This window comes from Dipodomys merriami, unplaced genomic scaffold, assembly GCF_024711535.1.
Source record: "Dipodomys merriami isolate MVZ:Mamm:240054 unplaced genomic scaffold, mDipMer1.0.p SCAF_19, whole genome shotgun sequence".
In the NCBI taxonomy this organism is placed as follows: Eukaryota; Metazoa; Chordata; class Mammalia; order Rodentia; family Heteromyidae; genus Dipodomys; species Dipodomys merriami.
Window position 1 is genome coordinate 4891202 of NW_027203270.1, and position 24384 is coordinate 4915585.

Here is a 24384-nt window from a genome sequence, read left to right on the forward strand (position 1 = left end):
ACTTGAATCACAGTTCCACTAGTGGCTTTTTTTTTTCTTCTTCTTCTTCTTAATTGGAGAGAAGAGTCTCATCATGGACTTTACTGCCCAGGCTGGCTTCCATCTCTGATCCTCAGATCTCAGCCTCCTGAGTAGCAATGATATATAGGTGTGAGCCACTGACCCCCATTGAGTGGTTGTATTTTTTTATGTAATACAGTGACTGAAAAGTAATAGAAGCTGTTTACAACTATACAAATAGCCTTTTTGCATGAAGTTGTGGTATTGAATTGCTCTGTCTTCATTGTTAAGAACATTCTTGGTAGTGAATAACAATGTTGTTAGATCCTTAAGCATTAGTGAATGTTGTTAGTATTTGTATACTACTAATTCTAAGTCCTTGTTTTTCTTGACCCAGCTTCTGGCATTGTATAGGGAATTGGAGGGTAGATTTCAGAATTGAGATGCTTGAAAGGTCTTTGCTGAAGAATAAGTTACTAAGCCACACTAGCGAGTATTTGAGGTCTGTTCTAATTGTTTAAGATAGGGAGGATGGGAATAACCAAGAAAACTGAGTTCACCGTTGACAGCTTCTTGGTTATCACTTAGCATTTTTTGTGATGACAGTCAAAATGGGGCTTATTTGTAGAAAAGAGACATTGGTCAGTTCTTTGTTAGTACAAGTTCAATTAAGATGTACAGACTAGCATCTAAAGCAAAAATTTTAGATAGCTGATTTCTAAATTGGGAAGCTGACTAAGGCAGATTGAATAGTATGAATAGTGCTTGTTTACTATAGAACAACTTGTAATTTAACTGTAATTTCTGTAAATTCTTTAGGGTATGCTTCATCAACTCCCTCATTCCTTCTTCCCTCTCTCCTTTTTTATTTGAAACAAAGTTTTTCTGTAATCCTGGGTGCTGGAAAACTTGTTATTTTCCTACCTTAGTCTCTCAAGTGTTGGATTTATAGAAGTGTGCCACCACAGCCAACAATATGATATTTTCATTTGACAACATTGCATTACAATTTTCATTACTGGCCTTTTATAGGTGTAGTTCAGTAATATAGAATTACCTAGATTGTAGGAGGCCCTGAGGTCAGGGCCTAGCAATATAATGGAAAAAGCACTTGGGGTTTTTTTTGAAAATCTGGGAACACCTGGGTATACATGAATTCTTTTAGAAGACAAAAGTATGAGATTCTACTGTAAACAAAGTAGTTGTATTCCTGACAAGGTAGTTTCTAATATCCAAAAGCATGAAGTCTGGACTTCCCATCTTTGTTTTAGTAGGAAAGAGTTTTACTAAGACATTGCTGTGAATACAATATTAATTGTGGTTAGTAGTAACCACAATTCCTGAATATGTAGGGTATGTTTTGGAAAAGTGTATATTTTATGTACATCCTTTGTTATTCTAGGGGAAATAGTAAGAACTGCTCATTTATGAAGCAGTTTGTGGATCACTAACCAATCTCTTCTTCCTTTGCACAGCTGGAATGTTCTGAAGAACTGGGTGATCTTGTAAAATCCGTGGACCCAACATTAGCACTTAGTGTGTACCTCAGGGCTAATGTCCCAAGTAAAGTCATTCAGTGCTTTGCAGAAACAGGTCAAGTCCAGAAGATTGTTTTATATGCTAAAAAAGTGAGTTCAATGAAATTGATTTTTAACGTAAATTTATTTAAAACTATTGAGAGTATTTTCTGTTTTTAATAGTGAATTAAAATTTTTTTTCTTATTTACTTGAAAAAGTCTTAACAATCCTCTGTTAGCTGTCAAATGTAGAAGTCATATTTCATTTTTTAAGAATGGAGACAACTGTTCCTGCATAAAAATATGCATTTTTGGAGTGGTCATTGACTAAGTTAAGAAACGTAATAGATCTTTGTTAAGTAATGTCATCTCGAAGCTCTAATTAAGGATCTTAAATTGTAAAGAAAGCTGTGCTTTCCCCAGTATTTCTGAAGTAATGTAGAAAAGACCTTTAAATGCTATAAAAGCAAAGCTTTTTGACAAGGTTTAAATCTTTTTCCACTTTTAGGTTGGATATACTCCAGACTGGATTTTTCTGCTGAGAAATGTAATGCGCATCAGTCCAGATCAGGGACAGCAGTTTGCTCAAATACTAGTTCAGGATGAAGAGCCTCTTGCTGATATTACACAGGTAAGAACATTAAAATGTATTCTGTAATTCATGAAAATGGAGAGTAGGGGAAATCTGACTTCAAACAGTATTGTAGAGAATTGGAGCTTAGAAATTAAGTGTATGTCTGTCTGTATACTTATTTTTTTAGGAAAACAAGTTTTTTTCTTACCTACTTTACTTTCTGCCCTTCCTTTTCCCCTTCCCCATGGTTGGCTTGAATTGAAATCAGCCCTGAGCTCTCTTTTGCTCAGTGCTAGCACTCTACCACTTTGAGCCACAGTGCCCTTCCCATTTTCTGGTGGATAATTGGAGATAAGAGTTTCACAGATTTTCTTGCCCATGTTGGCTTTGAACCATGATTCTCAGATCTCAGCCTCCTGAGTAGCTAGGATTATAGGCATGAGCTACTGCACTGGCTTCTTATCTAGTTTTCTATGCAGAATAACCAATATGGTATTAGGATTGGAACTTACGGCTTTGCATTTATTAGGCTGATATGATACTCTTCCACTTGAGCCACACCTTCATCCGAGAGAGAGAGAGAGAGAGAGAGAGAGAGAGAGAGAGAGAGAGAGAGAGAGAGAGAGAGAGAGAGAGAGCGCGAGAGCGAGCGCGAGCGTGTGCGTGCGTGCGTGTGCGTGTGTGTGTGTGTGTGTGTGTGTGTGTGTGTGTGTGTGTGTGTGTGTGTGTGTGTGTGTGTGTGTGTGTGTGTGTGTGTGTGTGTCCTGGAGCTTGAATTTAGGGCCTGGGTGCTTTCCCTGAGCCCTCCCCCCCCTTTCTCCCTCTCTCTCTCTCTCTCTCTTTCCCCTCTCTCCTTCCCCCTTCCTCCCCCTTCCCCCCCCCCCCCCCCCATGGTTCACATACTACCACTTTAGCTACAAATCTTCTAGCTTTTTGGTAGTTAATTCGAGAAAAGAGTCTTATGGACTTTCATGCCCACAGCCCTGCTTTTTGCTTGTTATTTTGGAATTAGAGTCTAATAAACTTGTCTGCCTAGGCTAAACCATGATCCTCTCAGCCTCCTGAGTAGGATTATAGGTATGAGCCACTAGGGACTGGATTCAGTATTAGTTTTTGGTTTTGTTTAGTTTTGGTTTCTGTGATGGTCCTGAGGCTTGGCCTCAGGACCTGAACATTCTCTCTGAGCTCTTTTGCTCAGGGCTAATGCACTACCACTTGAGCCACAGCTCTCCCTTGAGCTTTTTGGTACTTAATTGGTGATAAGACCCTCATGACTTTCCTGCCTGGGCTGTCTTTGAACCATAATCCTCAGATCTCAGCCTCCTGAATAACTAGGATTACAGACAAGAACCACTATCACCCAGCTGTATTACAGTTTTAAAACAAATATTGAAGATGCGTATGTATTTTAAAAATTAATATATGAGGGCTGGGATATAGCTCTTGCCTAGTAAGTGCAATGTATTACGTTTGATCCCCAGTACTAAAAAAGAAAAAACAAAAATAATACAGTTAAAAAATGAATATACTTGAATTATATAACACAGAAGACAGGCTACCACTGCTGAGGGAGAAAGGCATGTAAAAACAGAGTCAGAGCTTTTTATAGTGTATATACTTTCATATGTTCATTAAAAACTTTACATTGTTTATATTCTGCTGCTATATAATACCTTAAAATCTTTTGTTAGTTGTTTTACTTTGTTTTATTTTTACTGAAATTGAATTTAGCACCTTGCCTTTACTAGGCAAATGTTCTGCTATTTGAGCTACACCTCCCAGTCCTTCTGTGTATTAAACTGAAAGGTCTTTTGTTGGACTTAATAGTCTTTATATCTGGTATTTGGTATCTCATTTTTGTTTTATCAACAGCATTTTAATTTTTATTCTTGTAGATTGTGGATGTCTTTATGGAATACAATCTGATCCAGCAGTGCACTGCATTCTTGCTTGATGCTCTGAAGAATAATCGCCCATCTGAAGGTCCTTTACAGACGCGGTTGCTTGAGATGAACCTTATACATGCACCTCAAGTATGTGTTTTCATGTTTTTTAGGTGTGATTATTCCTTGTTTCATAAGTTATTGTTCAAAGCTATGAGGTGTTTATTCTTTATTCAAGAAAATAAGCTTTGTACCATATTTCCTTACCAGCTCACTATTGAATCTATGTAGTTTGGATATAGAATTATTAGTATAAGCCATATATTAAAATGACCTCATCTTCTTTGTCATTGTATAGGTTGCAGATGCAATTCTAGGAAATCAGATGTTCACACATTATGACCGGGCTCATATCGCTCAGCTGTGTGAGAAAGCTGGCCTACTGCAGCGTGCATTAGAACATTTTACCGATTTATATGATATAAAGCGTGCAGTTGTTCATACCCACCTTCTTAATCCTGAGGTATTTTGTTTCTTACCTCTTAATTGTGATTAGTTGGTATGCTGAAAATTTGTTAGTGGTACTGGTGATAATTTCATACCAACATGACTTTCAACATTATTTTAATTTCTTATTTTTTCCTCTAGTGGTTAGTGAATTATTTTGGGTCCTTATCAGTGGAAGACTCTTTAGAATGTCTCAGAGCCATGCTATCTGCTAATATTCGTCAAAATCTACAGATCTGTGTTCAAGTGGCTTCTAAGTATCATGAACAACTGTCAACTCAATCTCTGATTGAACTCTTTGAATCTTTTAAGAGTTTTGAAGGTAATTAGAAGTTTTCTAAGAGAGGTTTTCTTACAATTGGGCTGTTGGAAATTCTTTCTAAACACTTTATGGAACATTTTAATATTTTAGTTTCATTGCTGTCACACAGCAGATCCTAGGGACATACAATGTCATCACAGGATATTTTTGTAGATGAATATTAAGATAAAAATGTGTAATGGCTTTGTTCTAATTATGTAAAATGAAAATACTAATGTTTATATAGAATAATATTTCATGATTAACTGCCTCATTACTTACTAAACAGCTGGTCTTTTCAGGCTTATAGTACTATAGACATTTGGGGCTGGAAAATCACATGTTGTAAAAGGTTGGTTGCCCTTCCTATGTATATTATTTAGTAATCTTGGCTTCTATTTACCAAGTGCCAGTCCCACCATTGCCAAATGTCACCAGGGACTAAGCCTTTTAAGTAATAACTAAAACATGTAAAGTACTGACAAAGTAACTGTTGGGTGGCTAGTATTATGTTCATTAACTGAGGCCTGGTTTCTACTTAGCCTTTCTCCTCTATAATATTATTGCTTTAGGCAGAAGAGACAGGTGATTTTGTGAGTTTTCTTAGTTTTATTGGTTTGTAACTGTTAATTTACCCTTTTTAGTACAGTAGTTATTTAGCCATATATAGCCATTTAAGTTTAAAGTCATTAAAATTAAAATTTTAAATGTAGTCACTGTTCTTTAAGTGAAAAACTGTCCAAAATGGCATTTAGGTAAAGAACATTATATCAGTACAAAGTTTTGTTGGACTGCATTAAGTTCTTTCAAAAATTTTGTCAATGTTTTCTGTTAATTAAATATGGAAAAATACTGGCTTTATGCTACTTTCTTTAAAATTTCTCATATGGAATATTTAGTCTCAATATTGATTCCTACTTCTAAATTATAAAAAAAAGTTAGATTGAATACTTTGTTCTGTAAGATTAAAGTACAAATCCATTTTACTGAACTAGTTATTCCTGGGTTAGTATTCTTACAAAACATTTTAGACAACCTATTTATATTTGGGAATATTTGGTATAACTTTTTTTAATTACATGTTTGCAGTCATCCTCAAGTGTTCCTGTGATTAATTTACATTATGTTTTTTTAAGGTCTCTTTTATTTTCTGGGATCCATTGTTAACTTTAGTCAGGACCCAGATGTGCACTTTAAATATATCCAGGCAGCTTGCAAGACTGGGCAGATCAAAGAAGTGGAAAGAATCTGCAGAGAAAGCAACTGCTATGATCCTGAGCGAGTCAAGAATTTCCTCAAGGTAAGTGTTTTTGAATTATGTGTTTTCAGGTTGACTTGAAGATCAGCATTTCTGTGGGTGTTTGGTCATGTTTTGAAATACCTATTTTTTCCTCCATAAATGTGAAAATCTTAGCATTCTCAAGTTGTGTGCTAGGTTCTTTTAATACTCTGTGGTTTCTTTTGAAATAAGGAAGGAAATTAAGTAATACTTGAGAATGACCATCTGTTTAAAAAGAAAAAAAACAGCCTCAATGAAGATTTCCCTTTTTTTTCCCATTTTAATTTTGGGAAGAAAATATTTTTAAAGTGTTTTTTATTTTCAATATCTTTTAGAGTAATCGTTTAGTTTTCTTTTCTCTCTGTTTAATTTTTTTTTGAGACAAGATAGAGTCCAGGCTGGTGTTGAATTCAACCTTCTGTATCAGCCTCCAGAGTGTTGGGATTACAGGTGTGCACAATCTTGCTCTAATTTTGATTTCAAGATTAAAATCAGTTTAGGCCAGGTCCTGGTGGCTCACACCTGGAATCCTAGCTACTCAGGAGCCTGAGATCTGAGGATCACAGTTCAAAGCCAGTCTGGGTAGAAAAGTCTGTGAGAATATTATCTCCAGTCAACTTACCAAAAAGCCAGAGTTGGCACTGTGGCTTAAAATGGTAGAGCACTATCCTTGAGCACAAAAGCTCAGGGACAGTGCTCAGGCCCTAGAACTGGCACATCCCCCCCTCTCCCTCCAAAAAATCAGCTGAGCCTTGATATCATTATGAGAAGGATGTGTGTATGTGTATTCAGGTGCCCATGGTCCTAAGGCTCAAATTTAAAGGGCCCAGGCACTGTTCTGATCTTTTTTGCTGAAGGCTACTCCTCTTACCACTTGAGCCACAGCTCTGCATTCGGCCTTTTTGGTGTTTAATTGGAGATAAGAGTCTCACAGCCTTTCATGCTTTGTCTGGCTTTGAACCATGATCTTCAGATCTCAGCCTCCTGAGTAATTAGGATTACAAGCATGAGCCACTGATGCCCAGCTGAGGAGCTTTTATTGTATGCAAAAAAAGTAGTAGTCTGTTGGATATAGGTTGATGTCTAGAATGAAATCTTCCTGATTCTAAAAAATAAAAATTAAGAATTATCTATATTTGACTGAAGGGTTAATTTTCATTTTAAAGATTGTAAACTATTCAGAGGATGCCTAATGGCAGTTAATTTGTTTAATACAGCTTTTTTTCTTGTGCTGCTGTAGATCAAACCCAGGACCCTATAGGTGCTTGGCCCGGGATCTACCACTGAGCTATATTTAGCTTTGCTTTAGCTTTATTCTCATACCTGCCAATTGCTGGAAAATTTTGTAAAGTTTGCAGTTGTGTATAAAAGATTAGAAAAATAAGAGAACGCCCAGATTATCACCTGCCCACTACCATGTGTGCCTGTGTGTAATGATTTCAGAGTTTTTAAGTGTTTTGTCTTCTGGAAAATTGTTAGAATGAAAACAAAGCCAACTTTCCTCCCTTTCAGCTATCACCATTTGTAGATAAACTATATTTGAATTGGCAGGTGTTCTTTTGAAGAATTTACTCTCTGGCTTTTATGATAAGTGGTGAAGCCCTTGATGTTTTAACAAAGTGCTGAAATTGTTGTACGTTTTAGATTAAAAAGATAAACTTTCTGCCTGTCACCTGTAATCCTAGCCACTCAGGAGGCTGAGATCTGAGGATCAAGGTTCAAAGCCAGTCCAGGCAGAAAAGTCCCCATGAGACTCTTACTTACAATTAACTACTTAAAAACCAGAAGTGGCACTGTGGCTCAAGTGGTAGAGTTCTAGCCTTGAGCTGAAGAGCTCAGGAACAATGCCCAGGCCCTGAATTCAAGCCCCACAACCAACAAAAAAAAAAAAATTTTTTTTAAAGATAAACTTTCTGAAAATGAGTATAACTTTATACTTGACATGAATATTCTGGAGAACCTGGCCAGTATGATGTTAGAACATGACAGTTTAATTGGTTTTTATGAGGATTTCATTTAGAGATCAAATCTTTTTATGTCTGCCAGACACTGATGGTTCCTGATTGTAATACTAGCAACTCAGGAGGCTGAGGACAAGGTTTGAAGCCAACGTTGGAAGACAAAGATTCTCATCTCCAGTTACAACAAAAAGCTGGAACTTGAGGCAGGGCTTCCATATTAGATCATTTCTCAACTTTTTTTAAACTGACCTATATATGTATCTATATTGCTTCTCATCACTATTATTTAAACTTAATTTAGGAGATACTTTTGATTATTAACTGATATTATATGTAAATACTATTATAAGAAAATTACTTCTGAATGTAATTATGAATATTGGGTGCTATTTTTATAATAGCCACAAGGAATGTTGTATAATCTCTCCTTTAAAATACCCTATGAAGGGGGCTGGGAAGTGGCTCAGTGGTAGAGCACTTGCCTTGCATGCTCGAGGCCCTGAGTTCAATTCCTCAGCACCACATAAGAAAAAAGCTGGAAGTGGCTCTGTGGCTCAAGTGGTAGAGCGCTAGCCTTGAGCTGAAGAGCTGAGGGACAGCGCCTAGGCCCAGAGTTCAGGCCCCACGACCGGACCCAAAAAAAAAAAATACCCTATGAAGACTGGGGACCTGGTTTGGTGGTAGAGTACTTCCATAGCAGACCCAGGTTTTATCACCAGCACTGTCCAGCACTGTCCTGAAAGGAAAAAAGAGACAAGGATTAAAATATACTATAAGGGGCTGGGAATGTGGCTTAGTGGGAGAGTACTTACCTAGCATTCATGAAGTCCTGGGTTTGAGTCCTCAGTACCACAGAAACAGAGAAAGCCAGAAGTGGCACTATAGCTCAAATGGCAAGAGTGCTAGCCTTGAGCAAAGGAAGCTCAGGGACAGTGGTCAGGCCTGAGTTCAAGCCCCAGGACTGGCCAAAACAAAACAAACAAAACAGAAAACCATATACACACACAAAATAAGAAGAGTGAAACTGCTCTTAATATTATTAGACACTAAATTTATTTATCTGTAGCTCTCCCTAAACAACGTAGAACTTTTTTTAGACCGGTGATGTGCTTCTTTACTACCTTGATTGTATTTCCTACCATTCTTTGTCTCCTGGAATTGCCTTACCATACCAATGTCCTTGCTGTTCCTGGAACTTGCCCTAGCTCTAGCTATAGCCATTTCCTGCCCTAGGCTTGTGCTTATGCTCCAAACTATTTTTTCTCTCAGGCCTTGTTGTCTTGCTCCCTGGCTGCCTATCTAAAATAGAACCTAACCATATTCTACTCTTAACTCTTACCCTGTTGTGTCATTATAACATCCACCACTGTGAAACATTGTTTCTGCCTAACGGGATGTAATTCTCTTGTAATTCTGCTAACTTAGAATACATAGGTACTTAGCAAATATTTTGGTAATTGATCAGATTCATGTTTTGAAAACCTCTGGATATATTTAAATAATTCCAGTTTTGATATTGAAAATGTTGACTTGTTACTGGATAGTTTAAAATATTTATGACATTATTTCCATGTGTAAACTCTAGTGCAGATTTAGGAATCAGGAAAATACTGTATTGCTCATCCACATTTTCAGTCTATTCTTTTTGAATGCCTCTACTTGTTTTTGCCATGGAAGTCTTAAACACTCATGTAAAGAGAATAGAAGAGCAAAGTCATTTAGATTACTTTTCCACCTAGTGATAATATATATATATATAATATTTTATATTAATATTAAACAGGGTATGATAGAAGACTTGTGTGTTGGTCCACTACTTTTTTTTTTTCCCTTGGTCATGGGTCTTGAACTTTGGGCCTGAGCACTGTCCCTCAGCTCTTCAACTCAAGGCAAGTGCTCTACGACTTGAGCCACAGCACCATTTCCTGTGTTCTGGTGGCTTATTGGAGATAAATCTCATGGATTTTCCTGGGCTGGCTTTGAGTTTCGATCCTCAGATTTCAGCCTCCTGAGTAGCTTGGATTACAGGCATGAGCCACTGATGCCTAGCTTGGCCCACTACATTTTTTATGTTCATTTAGAAGGAAAAATGTGATTTAAATTTTTGTATGGGTAGATAAAATTTTTGAGGATTTTTTTTTTTCTTGGTTGTGGTGCTTGAACTCTGGGCCTGGGTGTTCACTTCTGGTTTTCTGAGTGGTTTATTGGAGATAAGTCTCACACTTTTCCTGCTGGCCTGGCTTTGAACCACAATCATATCTCAGCCTCCTGAGTAGCTATGATTACAGGCATGAGCCACTGGTGCCAGGCTTAGATAAAATTTTTATACAAGTTTTCTATAATTTTTTTTGGGGGGGGGTCCGGTCGTGGGGCCTGAACTCTGGGCCTGGGCGCTATTCCTTAGCTCTTCAGCTCAAGGCTAGTGCTCTACCACTTGAGCCACAGCACCACTTCCGGCTTTTTTCTTTTTGCTTATGTGGTGCTGAGGAATCAAATCCAGGGCCTCAGGCATGCGCAAGGCAAGCGCTCTACCACTGAGCCACCTTCCCAGCCCTTTATAAAAATTTTTATAGAAATGATTGTGGCAACTCCTAGTTTCAGAATTTTCATGTTTTTGTTGTTGTTGGTGGTGGTGGTGGTGGTGGTGGTGGTGTTTTTTTTTTTTTTTGGTCAGTTGTGGGGCCTGAACTCGGCCTGGGCGCTGTCCCTCAGCTCTTCAGCTCAAGGCTAGCACTCTACCACTTGAGCCACAGCACCACTTCTGGCTTTTTCTGCTTATGTGGTGCTGAGGAATCAAACGAAAGCCTCATGCATGCAAGGCAAGCACTCTACCACTGAGCTACCTTCCCAACCCCCATTTCCCATGGTTTTTAAAAAACAAGTACTTGCTTTGCACTTTTCCTTAAAGTAGAAAATCTATAACTGGACTTGCATTTCAGATTTATAGCCATTGTTTTTCATTTTGAGTAGATTACAAAATTTTCTTGATGTTCTCTGAACCTTTCATAAGAATAATTTTCATATGATTTATAATAGGGTGATTGGAGCCTAAGAACTTAGACTTGGGAGCCATTACATTTACCTTACATACAGGATTTTTATTGGCTACCATTGGGGAAAGTTATCCTGTTTAGTTCTACTTTAGTAGAATGTCTTTGAGGAATCATTTATTGAAGAATGTTTCACTGTGTATAAATGAATTCCTGATGGAAACTGTTGTTTTTTGTGCTGTACCTTATGTCTGTGGAATGTAACAGGACATGTATCAGGTAAATGCCCAGTACAGGTCTTAACTACCTGTCTATAACATCTTTTGTGTCAGTCTATAAGTAGGATCGTAGTTTGGTATTTGTACTGATAAAAGCAATTGGCAATTTAAAGATGTTTCTTTAAATGCTTTTTAATTTTTGCCTTTTTTTATTAATAGAAACATATGTTATGCTTAATTTATGGCCATTAACATCATGCTGCTCTTTGTGTAGGCTTTATTATGAATAGAGTGTTAGAGGCTGGCTAAATAGCTTGGGATAGGGGAGGGATAAATAAATCATTTGGAACAAATATGACCCATTCATACAGTATGTTTTGGACAATATAGCTGTAGTTTCTAAATCAGCTGTCAAACACAGTTGAATTGTTAACTATAAATAAAAGTTCCCATGTGATAGTTTCATAATCTAAGAGTCACTGGTAGCTCTCAAATGGTTATTTGTTGATTTTTTTAGTGAAGGGTATGTGTGGGAAGAACCTAATGTTTTGCTGGGTAAATATAAATATTACTTAGTAAAATATACTAAAATTGGGATGGGCTCATTCTGTTTTAGGAATATTTAACAGAAGAGACAAGTTTACCTGAGTGTCTCCCATTGGCATAGAATATATCCTCATTTTACGTGGAGTTGATAACTGATAGCAGAAGAAAATTCAGACTTAACTTTGTTCTTTTTTCAGGAAGCGAAACTAACAGATCAGTTGCCACTTATCATTGTCTGTGATCGATTTGACTTTGTCCATGATTTGGTGCTATATTTATATAGAAATAATCTTCAAAAGTATATAGAAATATATGTGCAGAAGGTAAGTAATAGCTATATAATCTAAAGGAATATTTTATAATAGGTTTCAGTTTTCATAATTCTGAAAATTGTTATCCTTTTGTTACTTGTGCTTAATAAGAGTAGTCTCCTAGAGTACCTTTCAACATTTCTTTTCATGTTTAAATTTTACATATGCTAAGTATATAAAATATAAGAACAGAACTGCCACAGTTGAGCAAGTCAAATGGGCTAGGGCCACAGGCCTTGGAGTTTCACTTTCTCCAAAATTAAGTTTTTAAAGTATTTAAAATATAGAATTAGAAAGTTTGTTTTCTAACTCTAGAAGCAGATACTTTTTCTGTAGTTCAAGATTTTTTTTGGGGGGGGGGTTCCAGTTGTGGGGCCTGAACTCTGGGCCTGGGCGCTGTCCCTCAGCTCTTCAGCTCAAGGCTAGCACTCTACCACTTGAGCCACAGCACCACTTCCGGCTTTTTTCGTTCTGCTTATGTGGTTCTGAGGAATCGAACCCAGGGCCTCATGCATGCAAGGCAAGCACTCTACCACTGAGCCACCTTCCCGGCCCCTAGTTCAAGATTTTTTAAATAATTTTTTATTATGATTCAGCGATTACATAAATTTCACAAATTTCACAGTATTGTGAGATAGTGTGATACTTAAAGTTACAAACGTATTCTAACCTTCATGATCAAGATTTTCTTTTTATTAGACAGTGTTCTTTAATCGTTCTTTGAAGTTACCTTCTTTGTGTATTTGGAGCTATCCTTAGGTAACCAATTAACCAGGTTTACAGAGACTATGATAAAAGTGCTTATTAGACCATGAAATTTTTTTTAGCTGGACTTCTGCTAAATTCCATTGTCTAGCTATAATTTTTAAACTGTTCATTACTGATTTAAAAATTAAAAGACAGGGATGAGTTTTAAATGTTTTACTTTGTTAACATAATGGCGCTCTTTTTTGTTTAACCACAGGTAAATCCAAGTCGACTTCCAGTGGTTATTGGAGGATTACTTGATGTTGACTGCTCTGAAGATGTCATTAAGAACTTAATTCTTGTTGTGAGAGGTCAGTTCTCTACAGATGAGCTTGTAGCTGAAGTTGAAAAAAGAAACAGGTATAGTACTATTGTTACCTTCATAAATCTGGTTTGGTTTCTCAGAGCAACTCAGTAATACATGGAAGATAAACTGATAGATTTGAAAACAAAATCTGTTCAATTGTCTGACTCTGGGCTTCCTTCTTTAATCCTGTGGTTCAAATTCATGGTCTCACATAGGCCAAGCAATATTCTACCAGTGAGCTATATCTACATTTTGTTGATCATTTCTTTTGCATGTTTATAATTGCCTACTATGTGATTTGATTTTTCATGTCCTTTGACTCAAATAGGCAGAAATCTTCTTTAGTGTTTTTTTTGTTGTTGTTTTTTGGCCTATCATAGGGCTTGAACTCTGCCTGGGTACTGTCTGTGAGCTTTGGTTCAAGGCTAGTGCTCTACCGACTTTCACACAGCGCCACTTTAGGCTTTTTTCTGCTTATGTGGTACTGAGGAATCCAACCCGGGGCTTCATGCATTCTAGGCAAGCACTCTATTACTGAGCCACATTCCCAGCCCTCTCTTTAGTTATTTTGTATAATAGCAGTATATGTAATAAATCATTCTAAATTGATGATGTTTCTTTCAAGTATAATTGAGCAAAGAGTTTCCTGTGGCACTTTGAGTTGAACTTACTCATTAATAATGTAGCTTAATATAGTAATATAAATTGTGCATTTCTGTTAGAGTAGAATACAGTATAAGTGCTTCTAAAAAGTTTTTAGCTAAAACAGTTTGAGAAATTGGTGTTTAGAGAGTGCTCAAAATAGTCAATGGAGTTGACATATAATAGTGAGAAGTTTACTAAAGCTCTATGAGAGGATATCAACAAAACCTGTGGGATTATCATTTTAATCTGAGATAGGGTAGTGACCTACTAGCCTGGGCTCTATTCCTGAGCCATTCTGTGCTCAATGTAGCGCCATACCACTTGAGCTACAGTGCCACTTCTGGCCTTTTCTGTTTATGTGGTACTGAGGAATCAAACCCACGGCTGCATGCATGCTAGGCAAGCACTCTACCACTAAGCCATATTCCCAACTCTGTTTAGATAATTTTTATTCTTTCACTTAACAGAGTACATTGTTTATGGTGCTTATATTTTTGAGAGATTTATGCCTCTTTTATTAAAAATGTGTTGTATCTTTATCCTCATGGATTTGTTACTAGCTTCATGAATTTGATAGCCAAAGTAATTGAATGATACCATATAATGTTTAAATCATAAATAAGAGTCATGGTCATCAGTACCATTGAAATGTAAACTAGTGAAGCCCTGACCTTTCTAGGAATGAACATGACAACTCAAACTATTTAAACAGACTGGGCGCCGGTAGCTCATACCTGTAATCCTAGCTACTCAGGAGGCTGAGATCTTAGGATCATGGTTCAAAGCCAGCCCAGGCAGGAAAGTCTGTGAGACTCTTTTTTTTTTTTTTTTAAGGGAATACTTTATTAGTTTCTGTAATCAAACCCACGTAGATAAGACCTTACATATTTAATACAGTGCGTTTACCCCTGTACAAAAAGAAAAAAAATTGTTTAATATTTCTAGACCAATATGGCTATTAATTTTTGTACAATGCCAACTCAACATGGTAAACTGGGATACTTTTTCCAAAGTTGACAGCACAGCTAAAGTTTACAAAAATTCAAATTATATATATATATATATATATATATAGAGAGAGAGAGAGAGAGAGAGAGAGAGAGAGAGAGAGAGAGACCAATAATAGCAGTATGTTATGCACCAATAGCAGCAACAGCTTTTCCAGGTTCTGCAGTCATCTGAACAAAATTAGACATCCAGCACATCCATTAATAAAAAGGAAAAAAAAAGATAAAAAACAAAACCCCAGAAAAATGTGAACTTCTGTTACTGTTGTGGTACCTGGCACCATTTTTTTTTTTTTGGGTCCAGTCGTGGGGCCTGAACTCTGGGCCTGGGCGCTGTCCCTCAGCTCTTCAGCTCAAGGCTAGCACTCTACCACTTGAGCCACAGCGCCACTTCTGGCTTTTTTCTTATGTGGTGCTGAGGAATCGAACCCAGGGCCTCGAGCATGCAAGGCAAGTGCTCTACCACTAGCCACCTTCCCAGCCCCCATTTTTTTTTTTTTTATTAACTTCTCAATCATCATCTGGAAAGAAAACATTCTTGAGTAACATCATTAAAAACAGCTCTGATAAAGCACAGTCACTACTACGTATCATAAAGCAGGTACAAGGTATTTATATTCACAGAGGGATGATACAGTACTGTCCTATGTACATAATACTAGAGGATACAATTAAAAAGGCATTAATGAGACTTGATTCTACTTTTCCAGCAGAGGGCCAAAGGATGGTATGACACAGCTCTGTGAAGAAATGCACTTTCTAAAGATAGGATCCGTGAGACTCTTATCTCCAATAAACCACCAGAAAACTGGAAGTAGCGTTGTAGCTCAAGTGGTAGAGCACTAGCCTTGAGCTGAATTGCTAAGGGATAGCTCAGGCCCAGAGTTCAAGCCCCACGACCGACAAAAAAATTTTTTAAAAAAAGAATCTATTTAAACACAAAGCTTCTAGACTTTATTCCCAGTATCTAGTTAGGGCATATTCTTTTGGCTACAGGCAATATTGTATATTAACTGATTTAAAGGATGCTGGCCATGGTGGCACAATCTGTAACTTCAGTCTCAGGAGGCAGAGGCAAAGATTTCAAGTTAGCGGTCAGCCTGGCCTTCATAGCAAAACCCTATTTAAAAAACATTTATTAAAAAAGAAAGGATCCTCAAATTATCTTGCCTGTATTTCTCCCAAGTTTTTTTTTCCTGTAAGGTCTAGGTAATTTTGTTTAGCATAATTAGGAATCTATGGTTTCTATGGTTTCATATCCAGATATAAGCAGATAGATACATTGGAAAAGTAAAAATCAATGTTCATTTTGATACTGTGAAATTGTATACAATTCAAGGATTTATTCGAATTTCCCTGTTGGTAATAGGATTGCTTCAAGTTAAAAATAATGACTGGAGATGAGGCTCAGAGGTAGAACAACCTACCTAACAAACATGAGGCCCTGAGTTACACCCCAGTATTGCCAAAAGAAAAAGAATGTATGTGAAAGCATCTCATAGACATTATGATGCTTTATGACTGTGCTGCTTATAATGGAGTATGTTTGGTTTTGTTTTTTTTATACTAGATTGAAACTGCTTCTGCCTTGGCTAGAGGCCAGAATTCATGAAGGCTGTGAAGAACCTGCTACTCACAATGCATTAGCCAAAATCTACATTGATAGTAATAACAACCCAGAGAGATTTCTTCGTGAAAATCCCTATTATGACAGTCGTGTTGTTGGAAAGTATTGTGAGAAAAGAGATCCACATCTAGCCTGTGTTGCTTATGAACGTGGCCAGTGTGATTTGGAACTTATTAATGTGAGTACTTTTACCCTAGTATGTACAGAATGAATGTCATACTAACAAATTTTTATGACTATGAAGCTGAAAGCCCAAAGATAAAACATTTTGTGCCCTTTATTCTGAACTTGTAGCAGTTTAATCCTATTTTCTTTGTCATTTATATTTCCATACACTGTTAAACATCCTCATAAACATGTACATGCCAATCATGCTTGGACACACATAATTTTTCTTTTTTTGGTTGTGGGGCTTGAACTCAGGGCTTAGGCACTGTCCCTGAGCTCTTTTGCTCAAGGCTAGTGGTCTACCACTTTGAGCCACACCACCACTTCTGGTGGTGCTTTTTTAGTGGTTAATTGTACATAAAAGTCATAGGAGGACTTTTCTGCCCAGGCTGGCTTCAAACTGTTATACTCAGATCTCAGCCTCCTGGGTAGCTAGGATTATAGGCATGAGCCACAAGCAGCTAGCTTCACACATAATTTTGTAATCATGAAAGCTAAACCTTATATTAACTCTGGATATATTTCCTAAGAATAAGAGTATTCTTTTAACCATAATATGGATACCCGCCAGTCAGTATGACATTGGTGATACTTTAAAAATCAGTTATATCACAGTCTTTATTTAGTTTAGGATAAATTTTCATGTCTCACATATTTATATGAAGTAGTCAATTCTGTTTGGATCCTTTTTGTAAGATGAAATACACATAACAAATTTTGTAGCTATTAGTACTTTCACAATGGTGAGTACTCACTACCCTTACCTAGTTGTAATTTTTCGCTACTCTGAAATACAGCTTCTTCCTTTGCCCCTTTCCCATTTTCTGTATCAGCCATCAAACATTGTTCAGTAACTATATTTGTCTATTCTGAATAGTTGATAATAAATGTAAAGTCAGTCTCTCCCTCTGCCTCTTCCTCTCCCTCTCCCTTTTTTCACCTCATAGCATTGCCTACTCTAGGAAAGTACTTTACTAAATAAGCTACATCTACACCTATCTCTTAAAAAAAATAAAACTAAAAATAAAATACTTCTTCCAGGTGCCAGTGGCTTAAGCCTATAATCCTAGCTACTCAAGAAATTGAAATCTGAGGATTGCACTTTGAAACCAGGCTAGGAAGAAAGTCCATGAGGCTTTTATCTACAGTTAAGTGTGGCTCAATTGGTAGAGTGTCAACCTTGAGCAAAAAAAGCTAAGGGACAGTACCCAAGGCTTCAGTTTAAGCCTCAGTCAGTCCCCCCCCCCCCACACGCACGCACGCACGCACGCGCACACACACACACACACACACACACACGCGCGCGCTTATACAAATACTTCTTATACAAATACTCCATTTTTGGATTTAGATTAAGTTGTATGAGTTTTCATTGATTGGTTGCTTTGACTTTTTGAGACCAGATTTTGTTATGTAGCTCTGGCTGGCCTTGGGGTCATAGCTAGGTGCCAGTGGCTGATGCCTATATTCCTAGCTACTTAGGAGGCTGACATCTGAGGATCATGGTTCAAAGCCATCTGGGGCAGGAAAGTCTGTGCGACTCATATTTTCATTTAACCACTAGAAAACTAGAAATGGTGCTGTGGTTCAAAGTGGTAGAGCACTACTAGCCTTGAGTAAAAAGAGCTCAGGGACAGTGCCCAGGCCCTGAGATCAAGCCCCACCCATGTCTGAGTCCACCCCTCCCCCCCCCAAAAAAAAAGCTGAGGTCATAGGCTTGTGACAGCACACAATGCTATAATTACTCTTTTTATCTTACAGACATGTGAATAGATACAAATAGCCTATTGTCATAGTGTAGCAACTATTCTTAATGTGTTGATTGAAAGAGATGAAGATTTCCCTTCTTATGCTTCCCTATTTCTGTTAGTCTTCCTCTATTCATAAACTCATAAATTTTTGTTTTCTTTTATACACTATAATCCATTTACTGTTATTTATCTTGATGTTCAAATTGTCCATTTTGCCTGATAGGAGCTTTTTAAATCTCTTCCATGTCTTTGAACACCCCATCTCATTAACTGTAGGAGGTGTAAATAGAATTTTGGTTCAGGCTGGCCTGTACAAAAAAGCAAAACTATCTCAAAATTAACCAGAACCAAAAGGGTTTAGAGGAATGGTTCCAGCAAAAGAATATATGCACAAAAAACTGAATTCAAGCCCCATTTCTACCCCCCAACAAAAAAAAAAAATCTAATGAAACATGAAAGATATGAAGATAGGCTAGTCCTACTTAACATATTAGAAAGTCTATAAAGGAGCACAGTTTTCTTACTTGAATAGAATATTGGTTCAAATGAGGGTGCTTTTTATTTATTCAGTTATTTATTTATTTATTTATTTATTATTTTTTGGTCAGTTATGGGGCTTGAACTCTTAGCTTGGACGCTGTCCCTGCGCTCTTCAGCTCAAGGCGAGCACTCTACCGCTTGAGCCACAGTGCCACTTCCAGGATGCTTTTTAAGAGCCTCTAAAAATTTTAATTATATCTCCCACCAGTGGGTTGAATTTTAGTGAGAACAATTGGTGTTAGACACTTAATAGTCTATGTAAAAGTGCAAGATTTCTTTTCTTTAAAAAAGCTAGTGATGGCTGGGTGCTACTCAGGAAGTTATCTGAGGATCACAGTTCAAAGCCAGGAAACTGTGAGACTCTTATTTCCAATAACCACTAGAAAACCAGAAGTGGCACTGTGGCTCAAGTGGTAGAGTGCTCACCTTGAGCTGAAGAGCTGAATGACAGAGCACAGGCCCAGAGTTTAAGCCCCACGACCTACAAAAAATAAGGAGTGGGTCAGATTGTAGAATACTAGCCAATGAGCAACACCAAAAATCAGAAACCCAGTTCAAGTCCTAGTATTGGACAAACCAAAATAAAAAAATTTTTTTTTTAATTACTATAAATAACTCTTAAAAGACATCCAATGCTGGGTGCCCCTGATTCATACCTGTAATCCTTGCTGCTCAGGAGTCTTGAGATTTTAGGGTCCTGATTCATAGCTAGCTAGGGAAAAGTCTGAGACTCCTATCTTTAATTAACCACCAAAAAGCCAGAAGTGGAGGTGTGGCTCAAGTGGTAGAATATCAGCCTTGAGCAAAAAAACTAAGGGGCAGCTCCCAGGCAAGTCAAACTAGTAAAATGTCTTTACTTTTTACCTTGGAATTAATCTTTTGTATCTCAAATAGGTCTGCAATGAGAACTCCCTCTTCAAAAGTCTTTCGCGCTATCTAGTACGTCGAAAGGATCCAGAATTGTGGGGCAGTGTCCTACTTGAAAGCAATCCATACAGAAGACCCCTAATTGACCAGGTAAAGTTGGGAAATACATTTCACTCTTGAACTATGAATAAAATCTTTTTCATCATACTTAACTAAAAAAGAAGGCAGTAGAAAGTTACAAAACTAAAATTAAATCTAAAAACATTATTTATATAAAACTGTCTCAATTCATCATATTTACAGGAAAATAGTAAATTAAGCATTAAGTATTGTTATTAATACCTTAGACATGACTAAATTTATTGAAAACACAAGTTACAATATGATAAAATTGATAATAGGAAATACAAAAGTCCAGTTGATGTTAAATTTTACTAATAAGAGTAGCTCAGCAGAGGAAATGTTTTCTGCTTATATAAAATTGAAAACCTAATTTGAAAGCCCTAAATATTCATGCTATTACAATGATTCTCAAATTTTTCTGATAAAGGTATAACTATGACATTTGGGGCTGGATATGGTGCTCATGCTTCTCATTCTAGCTTCTGGGTGGCAGTTGGGAGGAATTGTGTGGGCAGAAAGTTAGAGATACCCCATTAGTTGGACTGGGTGTGGTGGCACACACCTGATGCCAGTTATATGGGAGGACTTACATAGGAAAATCACTGTCTGAAGTCAGCCACAGGAAAAAAAAATGAGAGATCCTACCTAATAGTCGCTAAAGCAAAAAAGGGCTTGGGCATATCAAGTAGCAGAGCATCTAACTAGCAAGTGGCAAAATCCTGGGTTCCAAACCCAAGTGCCTTGAAAAAAGTTTAAATACATTTTGAGATGAATAGATTAAAGGCTATTAATTTTTTATTCCTTTCCTAGGAAGCATTCTAAGGAACATTCCCAAGTAGATACAAAGCTTCCTGGAAAAAATACTCATTGCAACATCTGAGCACCAGGCAAATAGCCAAAAACAGAGGAATTACTGGTTTTATAATTCCACATCTAGGTACTTGAATTATATATAGCCATTAAAGTGATAATGAGTGTTAGTATTGGTAATGATTTAGTCAGGGAAAAGAAAAATACAGATAGGGTGGTTTTTCAACAGAATTACATGGTATATATTCATGTTTGCTTGTATAGAAAGACCTTTGGATAGTAAATTTAAAGTTCATTGGGGTTTTTTGGGGTTTTTTTTTTTTTTTTTTTTTTTTTTTTTTGCTTATTTGACATTTTTAGTCAGAGGCTAATTTATACATTAAAATCCACCTTGAGCCAGGCACCGGTGGCTCATGCCTGTAATCCTAGCTACTCAGGAGGCTGAGATCTCAGGATCACGGTTCAAAGCCAGCCCAGACAGGAAAGTCCATGAGACTCTTTATCTCCAGTTAACCACCAGAAAACCGGAAGTGGTGCTGTGGCTCAAGTGGTAGAGTGCTAGCCTTTAGCTGAAGAGCTGAAGGACAGGACCCAGGCCCCAAGTTCAAGCCCCACAACCAACCCAAAAAAAAAAAAGTACCACCTTGATTTTCAATTCATGTTCCCTATATATCCCCTGTAGGTTGTACAGACAGCCTTGTCTGAGACTCAGGACCCAGAAGAAGTGTCAGTAACTGTCAAGGCTTTTATGACTGCAGATCTTCCTAATGAACTCATTGAGCTGCTAGAGAAAATTGTCCTTGATAACTCTGTATTCAGTGAACACAGGTATGCAATTAGAGGATGTATGGGCTCTTTTTTTATTATCCTTAATTATGGCCTGTCAGTTTTGAGATGAAACAAAAAGAACAAAAATCTCTTGTAGTAGTCCTTCTGTTTTCACTACAGTCTTAAGCAAAACTTCTCTATAGACTGATTATAATTGATAATCTTAAAATATTACAGTTAATATTACGGTTTTTTTCCTAAAGGAATCTACAAAACCTCCTCATTCTCACTGCAATTAAGGCTGATCGTACGCGTGTCATGGAGTATATTAATCGCCTGGATAATTATGATGCCCCAGATATTGCCAATATTGCCATCAGCAATGAGCTATTTGAGGAAGCATTTGCCATTTTCCGGAAGTTTGATGTCAATACTTCAGCAGTACAGGTATGTCTTGAGATTACATGTTTCTTTAGCTAGTGGCTTAAAATACCTTCTTTGATTCAAAAATGTCTTATCCTTTGAAAGTGGGCATAGGTGGTTGGGGCAATAGAACAACAATAAAATGCAAATATTTATATAATTATTTAACAGCCATTTAATTTTAATTTAAAACTGGTTGGCTAGGTATTAATTGAACACATTGGAAACTTGGACCGGGCATATGAGTTTGCTGAACGCTGCAATGAACCTGCTGTCTGGAGTCAACTTGCAAAAGCACAGTTGCAGAAAGGAATGGTGAAAGAAGCCATTGATTCTTACATCAAAGCAGATGATCCTTCATCCTACATGGAAGTTGTTCAGGCTGCCAATACTAGTGGTATGACTTCTTACTGTTACATGTTTGATACTGCAGAAAATGATTAAGCAATAAGATCTATTTGGAATTGTATAGGAATCGGATACCACTTAGTTCCTCCATCTTTATCCAGATAAGACAGGCTATACTTTCTGGATTTATATTGTCTATGGGGAAGATACTGTGTTTTGTAAGACCCTGAGATTGGTGGCATGGCTCAGGTGGTAGAGTGCCAGACAATAAGCAAAGGCATCAGGTACCAAGTTCGAGTAGCAGTCTCACAACAATTCAGTTATGATAATTCTAGAAGGGAGAAAAGAATTCAATTTATTCAGTGACAATATAGACACATAATAGCATATAATTACAAGTAGACTGCACAGTTTACATTTATCATCATTTATCAGTGTGTGGAGGAGGGTGTTACTAGAGTTGGGACTTGGGACTTGGGGCTTGTTAGGCAGGCATTTTACCACCTGAGTCACCCCTCAGTCCTTTTATTTGTCATTTTGTATATTGTTTGTAAAAGAAATTAAGCCAGGTGTGACACACCTATAATCTTAGTACAAAGGAGGGTAAATAAAGCAGACTTGCTGGGCATACTGGTTCATAACTGTAATCCTAGCTACTCAGGAGGCTGAGCTCTAAGGATCACTGTGCAAAGTCAGCCAGGACAGGAAAGACCATGAGATTCTTTATCTCCAAAATCTAGCAGTGGAGCTGTGGCTCAAGTGGTAAAGCTATAGACTTGAGCTAAAAAGCTCAGGGACAGTGCTCAGGCCTAGAGTTTAAGCCCCAGGACTGGCCAAAAAAAAAAAAAAAAAAGGCAAGGGACTCAGGAGTTCATGGTTAGCTCATGCTATATAGCAAGACCCTCCCCCCCCCCACACACACACCTCTCAAGAAAACAGAATAGCAATTCTTATTTATTTTGTTGAAAAGATTATGATGTTATTATGTGGACTTTTTCTTTCTTCATTAGGAAACTGGGAAGAACTGGTGAAATATTTGCAGATGGCCCGTAAAAAGGCTCGTGAGTCCTATGTGGAGACAGAATTGATATTTGCACTGGCTAAAACAAACCGCCTTTCAGAGTTAGAAGAGTTCATCAATGGGCCAAATAATGCTCATATTCAACAAGTATGTTTCCTGTTCAGACTTTTAACCATGTAGTGCATTATAGGAACTAAGAAAATCTCACAAGAACACAAATTGTTCCTCAGTATTAATTTAGGAAAGACAATGAAGCTCAAACTACTATATTACTTATGTGTTTACTCCCAGGTTGGTGACCGTTGTTATGATGAGAAAATGTATGATGCTGCTAAGTTGCTGTACAATAATGTTTCTAATTTTGGACGCTTGGCATCTACCCTGGTTCACTTGGGTGAATATCAGGCAGCAGTTGATGGAGCCAGGAAAGCTAACAGTACTCGAACATGGAAAGAGGTAATCTAAACACAAGCTTAACACTGCTTGAAAATGCTATTTATATGATTAGTATGGCCAGTTTTGCATTGGAATTCACATAACATAAATGTTTATTCCAGGTCTGCTTTGCATGTGTAGATGGGAAAGAGTTCCGTCTTGCTCAGATGTGTGGTCTTCATATTGTAGTACATGCAGATGAATTAGAGGAACTTATCAACTATTACCAGGTAATGAACACAGGTCTTTTATTTACACTGATACCCTTTGCTACAGATATTCTCATCTTTAATTTTACATTTCTTTTAGGATCGTGGGTATTTTGAAGAACTAATAGCCATGTTGGAAGCAGCATTGGGCCTTGAGCGAGCTCACATGGGAATGTTTACCGAATTAGCTATTCTGTATTCTAAATTTAAGCCACAGAAAATGAGGGAGCACCTGGAGTTGTTCTGGTCCAGAGTGAATATTCCTAAGGTAATCAACCTTTACTATTGTGAGTGACTTATGGCAAAAGTGAATACTTTGGAATACTGTTTTTATTTATTAAGTATTAGAAATTGAGCCTCAGTTTTTTGCACTTGCTATACTTCTAGCCCCTTCATACATTGTTTATTTTTGCATCCTGTTTATTTCCCGCTGTAGCTGGGGAATGGCAAATGTATACCACTGTATCAGCCATTTTATTTCCCCATATCTAGGAGAGCAGT

At 37.3% G+C, this 24384-nt stretch overlaps 1 protein-coding gene across 2 annotated transcripts in view; it reads left to right on the top strand.

Moving 5' to 3' along the window:
* The window catches only part of Cltc (clathrin heavy chain), a 72822-nt gene that overhangs the window by 37276 nt on the left and 11162 nt on the right, over positions 1 to 24384 (top strand). For both annotated transcript variants that reach the window (XM_070027052.1, XM_070027053.1), the window contains exons 9-25: positions 1476 to 1628; positions 2026 to 2148; positions 3987 to 4124; positions 4333 to 4497; positions 4623 to 4803; positions 5919 to 6082; positions 11974 to 12099; positions 13052 to 13194; positions 16364 to 16598; positions 19774 to 19896; positions 21362 to 21507; positions 21711 to 21894; positions 22075 to 22267; positions 23229 to 23386; positions 23531 to 23695; positions 23797 to 23904; positions 23984 to 24151. In XM_070027052.1, the coding sequence (XP_069883153.1) occupies positions 1476 to 1628; positions 2026 to 2148; positions 3987 to 4124; positions 4333 to 4497; positions 4623 to 4803; positions 5919 to 6082; positions 11974 to 12099; positions 13052 to 13194; positions 16364 to 16598; positions 19774 to 19896; positions 21362 to 21507; positions 21711 to 21894; positions 22075 to 22267; positions 23229 to 23386; positions 23531 to 23695; positions 23797 to 23904; positions 23984 to 24151 (2673 nt within the window). The remainder of the gene's footprint in view (positions 1 to 1475; positions 1629 to 2025; positions 2149 to 3986; positions 4125 to 4332; positions 4498 to 4622; positions 4804 to 5918; positions 6083 to 11973; positions 12100 to 13051; positions 13195 to 16363; positions 16599 to 19773; positions 19897 to 21361; positions 21508 to 21710; positions 21895 to 22074; positions 22268 to 23228; positions 23387 to 23530; positions 23696 to 23796; positions 23905 to 23983; positions 24152 to 24384) is intronic.